Source organism: Octodon degus, unplaced genomic scaffold (genome assembly GCF_000260255.1).
Source record: "Octodon degus isolate 3935 unplaced genomic scaffold, OctDeg1.0 scaffold00120, whole genome shotgun sequence".
Lineage (NCBI taxonomy): Eukaryota > Metazoa > Chordata > Mammalia > Rodentia > Octodontidae > Octodon > Octodon degus.
The window spans coordinates 1,709,263-1,723,589 of record NW_004524696.1 but is presented as its reverse complement, the minus strand read 5'-3'; the positions used below and the strand labels follow the sequence as shown (position 1 = coordinate 1,723,589).

General features: G+C 36.5%; 1 protein-coding gene across 1 annotated transcript in view; it reads right to left on the bottom strand.

The window, feature by feature from the left end:
- CUNH18orf63 (chromosome unknown C18orf63 homolog) overlaps positions 1-14,327 on the bottom strand; it is a 73,420-nt gene that overhangs the window by 33,076 nt on the left and 26,017 nt on the right. Inside the window, exons 5-8 of the mRNA XM_023700078.1 lie at positions 10,756-10,867; positions 9,707-9,748; positions 8,080-8,156; positions 7,643-7,686 (exon numbers count right to left, since the gene is read on the bottom strand). Of these exons, the coding sequence (XP_023555846.1) occupies positions 7,643-7,686; positions 8,080-8,156; positions 9,707-9,748; positions 10,756-10,867 (275 nt within the window). The remainder of the gene's footprint in view (positions 1-7,642; positions 7,687-8,079; positions 8,157-9,706; positions 9,749-10,755; positions 10,868-14,327) is intronic.

Sequence of the window (14,327 nt, the reverse complement as noted above, 5' to 3'; positions counted from 1 at the left end):
GGTCCCTGATGCTTTTTGCTAAGCTTGTTCTAAGTAGGTGCTTTAGACCACCGAGCCATCTCTCCAGCCCCTGGCATCTTTTTTTAAAAAAATTTATTTAATTTTTTTTTAGGAGAGTAACAATGGTTAGTACATTGTGTATTGTTACTGCCAAAGTAGTTTCTCATATTACAAGACATAAGCAAGAAATAATAAATAAACAACATAGGTACAAACATCTGTTTTTTTTTTTAAGTCAACAGAAAATGGAAATATACTTTTTAAAGTTTCTAATACTAAGAGAAGATATCATACAATGAGTTGGCATCTTTAAAGACTTAAATTTTACTGAGTTACATATAATAACTTACATATATGTGTGTATGTATTGTTAGGATCAATGTTCCAGCACTTTACATTTCTCCTATACAGGGTATGAAATATTTCATGCTTTGTTTTTATTCTCGAAACCAAAACTCCTATTTTGTGCTTAATGCCAAACAGTTTTGTTTTTTGTTATGCTAATTTATAAAAAGTTGAATCCCTCTCAAGGTTTTTCTTTAATATTTCATATAATAGTTTTTTATTGTTATGTGTTTCTAATACAGAATATTTTCATTTTGGAGAATTAATACATACGTCTTTTTTTTAGTACATGTCTATCTTAATTTTTTTTAGTACATGTCTATCTTAATTTTTTTTTTAAGTCTTAACTTTTTTTTTTTTGAGACAGGGTTTTGCTCTGTAATTCAGGAAAGCCTTAAACTCATCATGCAGGCCAGGCTGGCCTCAAACTCAGGGCAATACTCTTGCCTCAGCTTCCAGAATGCTGCAATTAGAGGCATGTGCCACTATGCCTGGCCAATTTTGATAAAGCTTGATTCTCCTTTCTCTCAATATTTTGGGTTTCTCAGGGGAACCATGCAAAATTTAACTTTCTATGTGACTAATTTCACTCTTTTTTATTTGAAAAAGAATAAAACAAAACACTATACAGAATTCCAAAATAATACAATAGGAAATTAACAATGGTTGTTATATTGCATACTGTTATCTTCAAAGTAGTTGTTCAGATTGTCAGACACAGGCATGCAAAATTAATTATGCATTAACTGTTCCTTTCAATAAACCAACAGAAACTGGTAGTGCAATTACTTAGCTATCTTGTGCATATATATATATATATATATATACTTTTCTTTCTTTTAGCCTTCCTTCTTTCTTTTCTCCTTTCCCCCATACCAGTTGTTCTTTCCTTTTGAGTAGTTTTCTTTCCTTTTCACAATATCTAGTGTACCTTTTGGACTTAATTTACTTTCTTAGTTTCTTACACTAGGGAGACAATATGATGTTTACTCATGCAGGTCTGATTTATTTCACTCACAGGTATGATCTCTAGTTACATCCACTTATGAAGTCCTCAAGTCTATCTTTCTTTACATTGAGTAATACTCCATTAACATTCTTCTCTTAACTTCTACTCCATTTTCCTGCACTCCATTTTCATCTAGCTTTATAACTTAATAAAATTCTATTGTGTGTATATATGTAACATTTTCTTTGTCCAATCATCCACTGATTGTCATTCAGGCTATTTTCAGAGATTTACTATTGTGGACTGCTGTACATGGGTATGCATGTATCACTATGGAATGATGTCTTTAACTCCTTCTAGAATATACTGAGAAGTATAGCTGGATCAAATGAAAGTTCCATTTTTAGTTTCCTGAAAAGTTACACTACTAATTTCCATTGCATTTTTCCTAGTTTACACTCCTACCATCAATGTAAAAGCACTCCGTTTTTCCTACATCCTCACCAGCATCTGCTGATTTTTTGCAAAGTATAGCTTCTTATATTTTTTAAACTATGTATTTTTAAGTGAATATTTGAACATGTGACTAATTTCACTTAATTTATTTTATTTTAAAGAGAATAAAACAAAACTATACAGAATTTCAAAACAAGATAGGAAATTAACAATGGTTTATACATTGTATATTGTTATCTTCAAAGTAGTTGTTATAAGAAAGTTATAACAACTGATCTTTTAGAGGGCAGATGATAGCACTAATGCTTAATTTACCTTTTATATTACCTTTCTGACTCAGAATTCTTTTTTCCTAGCTGGGCGTCATGGTGCATGCCTATAACCCCAGCACTCTGGAGGCTGAGACAGGAAGAGTGCTCCAAGTTTGAGGCCAGCCTGGACTACATAGCAAGACCCAACCTCAAAAAAACAAGACTTCTCTTTTCCTATTCCTCAAGTTTTATATCTGTGTGGTATTTCAGCTTGTAGGTAGCCAATTAAGGGTTTGCCAGTTACATATAGTTCTCTTATTCTGCAAAGTCTCCTGGGATATATTTTCTAATAGCTATAGGAGGCCTCAGGTGAGATATTAATATGTGAAAGGACATTATATTAAGATTAGAAAGAATGGTCACAATTCTTCATCCCCTTTTAATGCCTTAGCATCTTCTGGGAAGCAATATTTTATCTTTCTCTTTACTGGAGTTTTCAAGGAACTCCACTTTTCACTGCTTGCAAAATTTATTAGAATTTTAATGATATATTTGCTTAAAACACTGGCCATCCTCTGATTGACCTGACTATTATCAGCTAAAGTCTTACAGGCCTGAATCTAAAGTGCATCTCCACTTTTATCCTTCTCAGAGTTTTTATGACAACTTCCTAATGCTATAGAGACATAAAGAGAGAACACGAGAGTATACAAAGCCACTCAGATTAAGTAAGGGTACACTGAATCTTGTATATAAGAAATAAATCTTTTGCTTTAATGTATTGTGCCTAAGATACCAGTTGCTGCCATGTGAGATGGTGTATGCCCAGTACTCAGGAGGCTGAGGCAGGATTGCCAGAAGTTTAAGGCCAGACTAAACTACATGAGACCCTGGGTCAAAAAAAAATGAAAGAAGAGAGAAGAAAGGAAGAGAGAAAGAAAAAACACAGAAAGAAAAAGAGACTCAGCTGCCTGAATTATGTGATAAAAATAGTTGTTTAGGGCAGGGACCCATGAATGTCAGATGTCAGAAAAAGTTGAAGGTGGGTGACTATACTAAGGAAAAATAACCTAAAATAAAATTCATAGAATAAGCACTTGCCTGGCAAGCGTCCTGAGTTCAATCCCTGGTATTACCAAAAAAAAAAAAAAAAAAAAAAAAAAAAAAAATCAGAAAGACAGGTATCAGGTTCAAATTTTTATTTTTATTTTTATTTATTTATTTATTTATTTATTTATTGCAGAACCGGGGATTGAACTCAGGCCCTTGCGCTTGCCAGGGAAGCGCTTATTCTACCAAGCCATCTCCCCGCCGCCAAAGCAAAGTCACGCATTTTTCTTTCTCTTTTTGTTGGTACTAGGGATCAAACTTGGGACCTTGCGCTTGCAAGGCAGGCATTTATGCCACTGAGCCATATCCTCAGGTTCAAATTTTTAGATTATGGGTTCTCACCTATACCTACTTATATAGCTTGAGTTTTTGTCTTCTTGGCATTTTCAACACTATTCAAAGATTCAAACAATTGTCCATAATATGAGCACATGTATATATGGCTGTTTCTCATTGCAGGTTATACTGAAGGCTACAAGCTACCCAGCTACTTATCACACAACCCAAGGGAATACCAATACCTTGTATTTGTTTACTGAACAAATATTTAGAAAGTATATTTATGTGACTGAAACATACTAAGAAAGTACAAAATAAATCTTCCTTTTATGATGCTAATAAAAAATTGAATTTAACTTTCCAGTCAATGTCAGGATGTTAGAGATATTTAGGTTAGGAACATTTGATTTATAAAGAGAACTAAAGAATGAACTGGAAGGCAAGAGACTGGAAATAAGAAGGCCCACATGGAGAACAGTTGAATGGCTGGAGGTGAAGGAGTGTAGAAAAGGAGACACAAAAAGAACCGGTTAGAGACCAAGATAGGCTATTAAAGGCAAAATAGACTGAGGACTTAGCAAGATGAAGAGCCAGAGCTGACTATGAAATCTAAGAATGCACTTTATTGGCTTCTGATGCCAGTCCAATAGCCAAAAGGGTAATAGAAAGGAGGGAGAGATCTGGGACTCAGGTGCAGTTTTAACTATAACTGACTATGAGTACTAGTATAACTCATATGGAAGTGGCCAAGAGAGGAATTGTAGTGCATAGAGAATGAAAGATTACTCAGAGACAATGTAGTTCAGTCACTAAGAGGTCCACAGAGGCTGCCTCAAAGGAGAACACCCAGCATTAGGGAGAACTCTCAGGTTTTTATTTAGAATACCAGTATAAGAGAAAAACACAAACGAAAAGTAGTTGGGGCAAGAGACCATCTCAGGGATATGCTGTTTTCTTGGGGAAAGCCACATACAACATGCTTCACCAGTCTAAGCTTTCTGTGGGTTAATCATTCACTCCTTGCAGACCTTGCGTACTTTTGCCCCACTGTTTAGCCATTTACTGCTCTGCCATGTTCTTCACAAGTAATTGAAATTATGTAAGAAGATATTTGTCTTTTCTCTGGTTGCTGGGACAAAATACCTGACAACCAACATTAAGGAAGGAAAGGTTTACTTAGCTCAGTTTGTGGAGTCCACATTCAGTTTCAGTCCACATTCAGCTGGCCCCAAGGCAGACTGGTACATGACAAAGGACAAGACAGCAAAGAGCAAAGGGAGGAGCAGCAGCTGATGTAGCTAGCAAGCCTCTCTCCCTCCCTTACATTGTAGTCAGGCTGTCAGAGGGCAGGTGTGATTCTCACACCCATAATCCCAGCATTAGATCATGCAGTAACCACAAACTCTAGACACCTGCCCCAGTGAATGCATGAGGGTTTGTGGAGGACAACTAGACAAAAACCATAACAATATGAGAGGTATTGTTGTGGAGGCTGAACAGTGTGATGGGTAAACTTGCTAACGATCAAAGAAGAGGGCTGAGAATCAAATAGTAGGAAACAGCAACATCTAATGTGATTAAGATAAAGAACTATGAATAAATGGTAGAAGATTCTACAAAAGAAGTAACTTCTTAGAACTCAAGAAAGGAAATTATTTTCATGTAACTATTCCAGTGATTTCAAAGATAAATTCCCCTAGACACCTCCTTTTTGTCTGAAATCCAAAAGTAATGCTATGCCTATAAAACTTGACACTACATTATGACTGATCTGTAAATTCTTTCTTCATTTTTATTTTGGACAGTTTTTATTGTTATATTCATTTATGCTCGTAAATAATTTATTTTCAATTTGTAATCTATTAAAAAATAAAGGAAAAGTGAAAAAAAGAAAAAAAATGACACTACATTGCACAAAACTGTTATTTAACTGTATATTTTTATTATTCATATGGAAGCTGGGTGTGGTGGTGAAAACCTGTAATCTCAGCACTTTGGGAGGCTGAGAAAGGAGAATGGCAAATTTGAGCCTGGCACAGCAAGACATTTACTCAGAATAAAAATTTAATAAGAGCTGAGGATGTAGCTCAGTGCAAAGGCCCTGGGTTCAATCACCAGTAGACCAGAAAAACAACAAACAGAAAACTGTGAGGCAAACAAATGTGAACCAAGAACCATACAAGTAAAGAAACTATGTTACAGCAAAAGGAATAGAGCTGAAGAACAAACTCTAAATACTGAATCTGTTACTGATTACCTTTATGATCTAGAGCAATTATTAAACTGGTGTTTCAATTCATTTACTTATAAAACAATATTAGCCATCATATTTTAACTTTTTAAAAAAAAATTTTTTTATTTATTTATGTGTGTGTGTGCGCGGCCAGCTCAGCCCACCAGGGGGCGGGGCTGGCTGGCATGTGGTGCTGGGGGATCGAACCATGGTCCCTGTGTTTTGCTAAGCTTGTTCTAAGTAGGTGCTTTAGACCACTGAGCCATCTCACCAGCCCCATTTTTTTTTAATTTTTTTATTTCATCATATTTTAACTTTTATTTTATGCCATCTGCTGTGTGAATCACCTAATATTTTTTTAATGTATTCTGTTGTTACAGGGTCTATACATAGCTGGGACTTGTAATCATCCTGTATTCAGCCTCCCCAGTGCTGGGATTATAGGAGTGCACCACCATGCCAGGACTCTGGCTGGCTCAGCATGCTCTGGGGGGTGGGGCTGGCATGGCATGTAGTGCCAGGGATTGAACCACGGTCCCTGCACTTGCCTAAGCAGGTGTTTTAGTCTGCTGATCTATCTCGCCGGCCCCTACCCAATGTACTTTATCCTATTAATTTCCTCATAATCCTATAAGATAGATATCATTATCTTCAATTTACAAGGAAAGGGCTGGGGAGATGGCTCAGTGGAATAAGCGCTTCCCTGGCAAGTGCAAGGGCCTGAGTTCAATCCCTGTTTCTGGAAGAAAAAAAAAATTTACAAGGAAAACTATGGTTCAGGGAGAAAAGTAAGATATTCTACTATTAAGTGTAGAACTGGAAATTTTACTGTGATTCTAAATCTCTGTTTTGAGGTTGTATGTAAAGATTCATCAGTGCTTAGTAAATGTTCTCATCTTTTGGTTTATTTGCATGGATATAGCTTTTCTTCTGACCTAAATAAAAATTCAGGAGGAAAGATGATCACTTCCATCAGCACCCTACACATACCCATAATGACCCTGAAAAGTTGATGTTAGAATAAATAGATATCTATTTCCAGATGCTTAATTCCAAAATGTTCCATACAATTAATTATTCAAGGAAAACAATTAAGATTACAAAATGCTTTTCTCAAATACATCCCTCATGTAACTGTGGATTTAGTTATAATCTCACTGTATCAACCAATAAAATAGTAGTTTATATATATAAGTTCCTTTCTAAACATTGAAATGACTTCCAGAAAAATATTACTGAAAAGCTTAACAGTCTAAAATTTAGAAATCAGGGCTGGAGAGATGGCTCAGTGGTCTAAAGCACCTACTTAGAACAAGCTTAAGTTAAGCAGGGACCCCAGCACCACATGCCAGCCAGCCCCACCCCCTGGTGGGCTGAGCTGACCACACACTAAATAAATAAATAAATAAATAAATAAATAATTTTAAAAAAAAAAATAAAATAAAATAAAATTTAGAAATCAGAAGATTATTGTTTCAAATACTTCTTTAAGGGGCTGGAGATGTAGCTCCCTGCTAACAGTGCCTTCCTGGCAAGCGTGAGATCTTGATGTTGATTCTCAGTACTCCCACAAACACTCAACTACTTCTTTGAAAGCTTTAATTGTAAAAATAAGGGTGGAAATCTCATTTCTTATGATATATCTTTTTTAAAATTCCATAAGTAGGATGAAAGATCAAGAGTTAGAAAACTGTAACTTGGAGGAATAGAATTTAGGGGGAAAAAAAGCCAGCTACTTCCAAGTAGAAATTAGTCTTCTGTACCACTCAACTGTCCGTATACACCAAAAATCTTTCCTGGAGTGAGTGACTAGAAAGATAGGCTCCTATGACAGATGCCAACAGTGACACTATCTCTTCTTCACTGTGATAAACCACTGTTTGTAGACTGGCAAACGTGATTCATGGAAAGTAAAATAATTCTTTTCTCTTCTACCTCCTTCTGTTGGAAACTACTTGTATAGAAGGGGGAAAAGATAACATTTATTGTGATGACTAATGTGTAAGGAAGGCTCTATACCAGGTGCCTTCCTGGGAAGGAAGCAAAATAGAAGATATAACTTTCTACAAAAGATATAGAAAGTATTATGTATAAAAATAGAAAAAAATTATCAAACAAGGATGGGGGGAACATTACATTTAGTATGAGCTGAAACTGTGCTTTAATATTGGAGATAAAAGAAAAGGCAAGAAGTAGATGCTGAGACAGGGCAAGATGGTAGAATTTTGGATAATGGAAATTTGAACAAGGGATAATATGGTAAGACCTGTGTTAAAAGAACAGAATATCTTCTTTCGAGATGCTTTAGAACAATATGCATAAATATATCAAGAATTTTGTAGCACGGCATTCATAATTAAAAATGAAAATCTAATAGCATACATATCTAATATATATATGTATGTATATATATTAGTAGTAAACATCATAAATTGTGGAAATCAAGTATGTGATACCTCAGGTGGTGGCAGTCTGATGGTGCAAACTTCTATACTTAGACAAACTTGAGTTTCTGTTACATTGACGTTTAATACTGAAAAAAAAAATTAATGTGAACTCTCCACAATTAAGCAGAGTATTTTAATAAAAATTAATTTACTCAAGTTAGAAACTAAGTGAAGAATATTTTAAATACAGAGTAAAATTTAAATAATTAAAATAAAAATAAATAATTACTATATAACATGTTTACATGTAAAAGTTTTAAAAGATAAAGGTATGAAACAAAGTGGACACATACGAAGGAACTCACAGAACAGTGTTATAATAATAATTTAAAAAGACATTGTACAGTTAAGAAGAAAACCCAACAAATACCTTGTATTAGTCTGATACCCATTGTATATTAGAAACAGATAAGGACCAGGGAGATAGCTCAGCGAATTAAGCACCTGCTTGGGCAAGCACAGGGATCAGGTTTCAATCCCTGGTACCACATGCTGCACTAGCCCCATCCCCAGGCATGCTGAACCAGCCATCAAGATGGGGTATGGTGGTGCATGCCTGTACTCCCAGCACTGAGAAGGCTGAAAACAGGAAGATCAATACAAGTCCGAGCTGTATAGTGAGACCCTGTACCAAGAAGAACGAAGAAGAAGGAGAAGGATAAGGAGGAGGAGGAGGAAGAGAAGGAGGAAGAAGAGGAGGAGGAAGAGGAGAAGGGGAAGAGAAGAAGAGGAAGAGGAAGGGAGAAGGAAGAAGGGAGGGGGAGGAGGAGGGAGGAGGAGGAAGGAGGAGGAGGAGAAGAAGAAGAACAAGAAGAAGAAGTCATCTCATACTAGCCCTCTGACTTGAATAGGTTTTTTTTGGTGGGGGGGTGTCAGGGTTTTTTTTGTCTTTTTGAGACAGGGTTTTGTTATGCAGTTCAGGCAAGCCTTGAACTCACTTTGTAGCCTAGACAGGCTGGCCTTGAATTCACACATCAATCCTCCTGCTTTACCCTCCTGAGTGCTGGGATTACAGATGTATACCACCACAGTTGGTTTTTGAATGATTTTTTACTAACAAATTTCCTCAAATATGTTCACAGATAATTACAGATTTCCTATAACCCTGGGACCACTTCCTTATTGTTTCATAAATACTTCTGACAAGTCAGGATAGTGATGACTTTGGGAAGGGCTCTTATCCAAAGAAAGCTGTTATGGTTTAAATATGAAATGTTCCCTCAAAGATTCACACATTGAGGGCTTGACCTCCAGTGCAGTAATGTTCAGAGGTGGGGCCTAAAGCAGTAACTGGATCACAAGGGCACCAACCTCATCAGGGGATTAACACATTGACGAGTTCATAGCCAAATGGGCTATCAGGAGGTGAGCCCCACTTGGAGGAAGTATATCACAAGTCTTTGAAGGATATGTTCTTGTCCTCAACTCCTTCCTCTTTCTTGGGCTCTTTCCCTTTCACTCTGCTTCCTGGCTGCCATGAGGTAAGCAGCTTTTATCTACACTGGGACTCCCTGTCTCCTGCTTCAACATAACATAATCATCAAGATTATAACAACCCAATGATCTGTAACATCATTTTAAAACAACTGTTAATTATATTAATGTCTTATTTATTGACTTTTATACTTTCACTTACCAATAGCACTCTGCTTTTCCATTCGAGAAAGAAAATCTTTTCCTAAAAAAAAATTCTATATTTTAACTCAAATAATGCTGGATGAATATATCTTTCATATGAACTTAAGAAAGTAAAGGGAAAATAAACTTATATAAAGGAATATCATATGACACTTAGAAAAAATATAAAAGAAATAGTATCTCTTCAATTAAAAGGATAAAAATATCGAGACTGGATATGGTGGCACGTGCCTATAAGCCCAGCATTTGGGAGGCTAACCACAGGAGGATAACTACTGTGATCTGCGTAGTGAGACCCAGCAGACCCTATACTAAATACAAAAAAAGGGGATAAAAATATCTATTCTTCCCTCACAAAATTATCTCCTGCTATAAAATACCTAGAAAATAAAAAATTCTGACTGACTTTTGATTCTAGCAGTATTGACACAATGTATGTTCCTTTCCTCATAATACTTCATCATATGTTTATCACTAAGGATCAAATACTACACAATAAAAAGGTTTTTAGCCAGGCACAGTGAGGTGTGCCAGTAAAGCCAGATGCCAGTGCCCTGGAAGGCTGAGGCAGAAGGATTACAAACTGGAGCACAATTGGAACAATTCAGCAACCTTGCCTCATAAAAATATAAAAATATTAAAATAAACAGGGCTGGAGGCTGGGGAGTAGCTCAGTTGCATGCATAAGTGCGTGCCTAGAAAATGCAAGGTCCTGAGTTCAATCCCTGGCCAAAAAAAAAAAAAAAAAAAAAAGTGGGGGGCGGGGCTGGAAATAATAGCTCAGTACAAAAGCCCTTGATTCAATCTACAGTACTGAGAAAAATTAAAATAATAAAAGGGGATTTTCTAAAATATCAACAGGCATATCTATGTAATTCCAAAGTAAGGAGATGACATTTATGTTGTAGGCTTCCTTAAGAACATTTAGTTGGGGTTGTTCTAAGAACAATTCCCTAAAAATGAGATATCTTGAAATTAAAAACAGGTATATGTAATAGAAGCAAGCTACCACAGAAACTCTCAATGACTGATAGATAAGAGCGTTACCTTGTACCAAGAGATGGCCAACTTGATTCCAGGCTGGAGCAAGTCTAGCCATGAGTGAATATGAAATGCAGTTTTGAAGAATTACAGGAATTACTCTTTGTGGAGCCTCCATCTAAAAATATTAAAGAGAAAAACATAGGCAAACTTAAGAGTAATTGGTATTTCCCTATTGTCTCATAGGAAACAACTGCATGCTTAGATCATCACCAACTGACAAACTGGATTAGTGTGGATGGAAATCATACATGTTTTATAGTTAAGGCTTTTCTAAAATCTAAGTGTTAAGAAATATCTGAAACCACTACTACTGTTTCTGTATGGGCAAATTCACCTGCTTATACTGGCCCAGCAAGTCTTAACCTCAAAAGCACTTGTGCTGAGAACCCACAACTTTGGATTCTGCTCCACATAGAGCAACCCAAGAGTGACCCGGTCACATTTTTCATTATTTTCACTCTAGCTGTGTATCAGCAATAGTTACTTACATGGGCATACATGTGACAACAGAGTATCTCTATTCATACAGAATTAATATGAAAAATCAGGATTTTCACTTCTGACTAATCAGTAATAAAAATCATATTTATTCTTCCTCTTGAAATGTCAACAAAATAAGGCAAGCTATATGAAAGAATGGCTCATAATATACTGGCTATCAGGCAATGAAGAAGAAAGCTGTTCAAGAAATGGGAAACCAAGATGTTCATGGTAACTTCCTAGCTCACCGACTAAAGAGGGCTTTGAGGCTGCCACTGAGGAGGGAATCCAGTCTCCTGAGCTGAGGAGACAGAGCTGGGATGTCAAAGAGGTCAAAGAACCTATTTTTTGAGTTTGGGGATACAGTATTACAAAGGGAAAAGCTGGGCCAGGGAGATGGCTCAGTGGAATAAGCACTTCCCTGGCAAGTGCAAGGGCCTGAGTTCAATCCCCGGTTTCACAAAAATAAATAAAATAAAATAAAATAAAAAATAAAAAGAAAGGGAAAAGCTGCACAGAGAGAAAACTCTGGAGATCAGCAAAGCCACTCTCAAGTATCTGGCTGAATATGGATTAGCATGTGTCTGCGAAGAAACACCCAAGGGTGGGACAAGAATCAAGGCTGTTTATTGTATAAAGATCTTTTAAAATACCATCCAGAAGAAAAGCTTGTCCTTGCATCTATGTGAATGGTATGCAGAAAAAGTATAAGAACTAGGGAAAACTGCCTTCCAATGTTATCCACTCCTCATCTGGAGGTGGGGGTAACATAGGATCTCTCTTTGTAGTTCAGGCTGGCCTCAAACTTGTGGCAATTCTGCATCAACCTCAAGTTCTGGGATACAGGTGTGTGCCACCATACAAGCTCTATCCTTCATCTTTGTACCATTCTGGCTTTTGGTAAATGTGACTAATATAAGGATACATGTGACTAATCTAGTAGCAGAATATGCTCAACTTGTCTCACACAGAATTAAGACTATCATCAAGAGGACTATAAGCAGCAGAATGAAGACAATCTTTACAGTGATTTAAATCAGACCTCCAGGGCCCCAAACCCAAGCAGCCAAATAAATGTCCATGCTGTCTTCTCCTTGGCCCAAAGAATTCTCCAAATACAGCAGTACATATAACACAAACTCAGCCTTGATATGCAAGAAGAAAGTTTGTGGCAATTCTCTCATCCATCAACTCTGCTGATGACCTGAAAACTGTGTCACTTATCTTTCAGACAGATTCTGTACTGTCACTTCCTTATAAGAAACACTGTTCACAAGATATATATGAAGAATAAATAAGTCATTCATCCCTCTAGAAAAATACCCCCAAAATGTTATATATGTTCTCTTGTGTTGACATCTCTGCAATTGACTGATACTACTGATAGAACTATTATAGGCGTCATCCAAGTTAGATAGAAATTAATACACAGTCTGAGTGGGGGGCTGGCCCTCAAAGCAGTCAACACAAAAACAAAGATATCAGAATTAGGGCTGGAGGTGCAACTGAAGAAGGTCAGACATCAAGAGAGCCAAGCCTCCATGCCTCCCTAAGAGATAAAAAACAGCTTGAGATTATACTGTATTAGTATCACCTGGTCCAGTAAATACATATAGATGTCAGCTGCCCAGGTGGGTGACCAGAGCATCTGGACCCATCCCTCTCCAAAAATCCTTTGTTCTTTCCATGTAACCTTGCTGCATAACTCATTTTTCTATTGGATCAAGATAAGCTAAGCCCCTACACTTGTAATCCTATAGGTTGATTGCAGTTAGACCCACATTGCACTCATATTGACTTCGCTGTATAAATCACTCCCGACAAAAGGCCTCGATGGTAACCCACTTGCAGGACCCCCCTGACTCTTAAGAGCTCTCATTCAATAAACCTTTCCTATTACTAAACTCCATTATTGTAGAGGACCACCTGGGCTACTCTCCTTGAAAGAGGAGCAGTTGTCTCCATTTTGACTGTGCCTGACACTATGTCCAAGTATTAATATATACAGAGCTGGATAGGACTTTTCCTTATTCCTCCAATTGGCTTTAAGCACAATGTAGATTAATTTTCCATATATATCAGAAGTGAATGCAGGCCTTCTTCCTAGCTCAGCTCATGTCACTCACCTGCTTCTTGCTATTCTAGCAGTCAATTATCTACAAGCCATTCCCTTCATGACTGAATAAAACCCAGCTTAGGTCTTTATTCTGAACAGCCATCATCATGGCTGGACTTAGGACCCCTTGACTCCCCATAACTACAAATATGTCTTTATTATCACCATGGTTTACACTGAATATAGTAGAATGAAAGCAATTTGATGGGATTCCAATAACTTATTCATGGGACCACAAATATAAATTTTCTGGACCAAGGTGAGGACTAGGAAGGGCTATTACTACCCCTTGGGATTCATTCTTTGATATTCAGGACATACAAACTCAGTACATCTGACATGTAGCAGTTTGGGAGTTATAGTTCTCCTATATCAGAACTTTAAGGGGACCCAGACAAATCTATAATTATAGGTAGATATTGCAATAAACTTTTCAATAATAGACACAAAGAGAAATTAAGGGAGAATATAGTGGACTTAATATCATCAACCAGTATGGATTTATTAACATTTATAAAATACTTGACACAATAAGAGCAGAATGTATATTTTTCTCAAAGAAAGAAGAAACATTTACTGAGATAAATTATATTCTGTACCATAAAAATCTCAATACATTTTAAAAAATTCAAATTACATAAAATATATTATAACATAAATCAATAGCAGAAAGATCTCTGGAGAATACTCAAATGTTTGGATACTATATGACATACTTCTAAAAAGTTTATAGATCAAAGAAAAGATCAAGTAAGAATTAAAATGAAGAAGACACCTACTATTTCCTATAAGAGGAAATAGTACTAAATAACTATATTAGAAAAGTTCTCAAATCAGTGATTTCAGCTTCTACCTTAAGAATCAAGAATAAAAGGGCCAGACAGACAGCTCAGCAAAATAAGTGTCCGCCTGGCAAGCAAAAGGTCCTGAGTTTCATCCCATACACAGGGAGAGAAAGACAAGAGAGATGAGAGAGAGA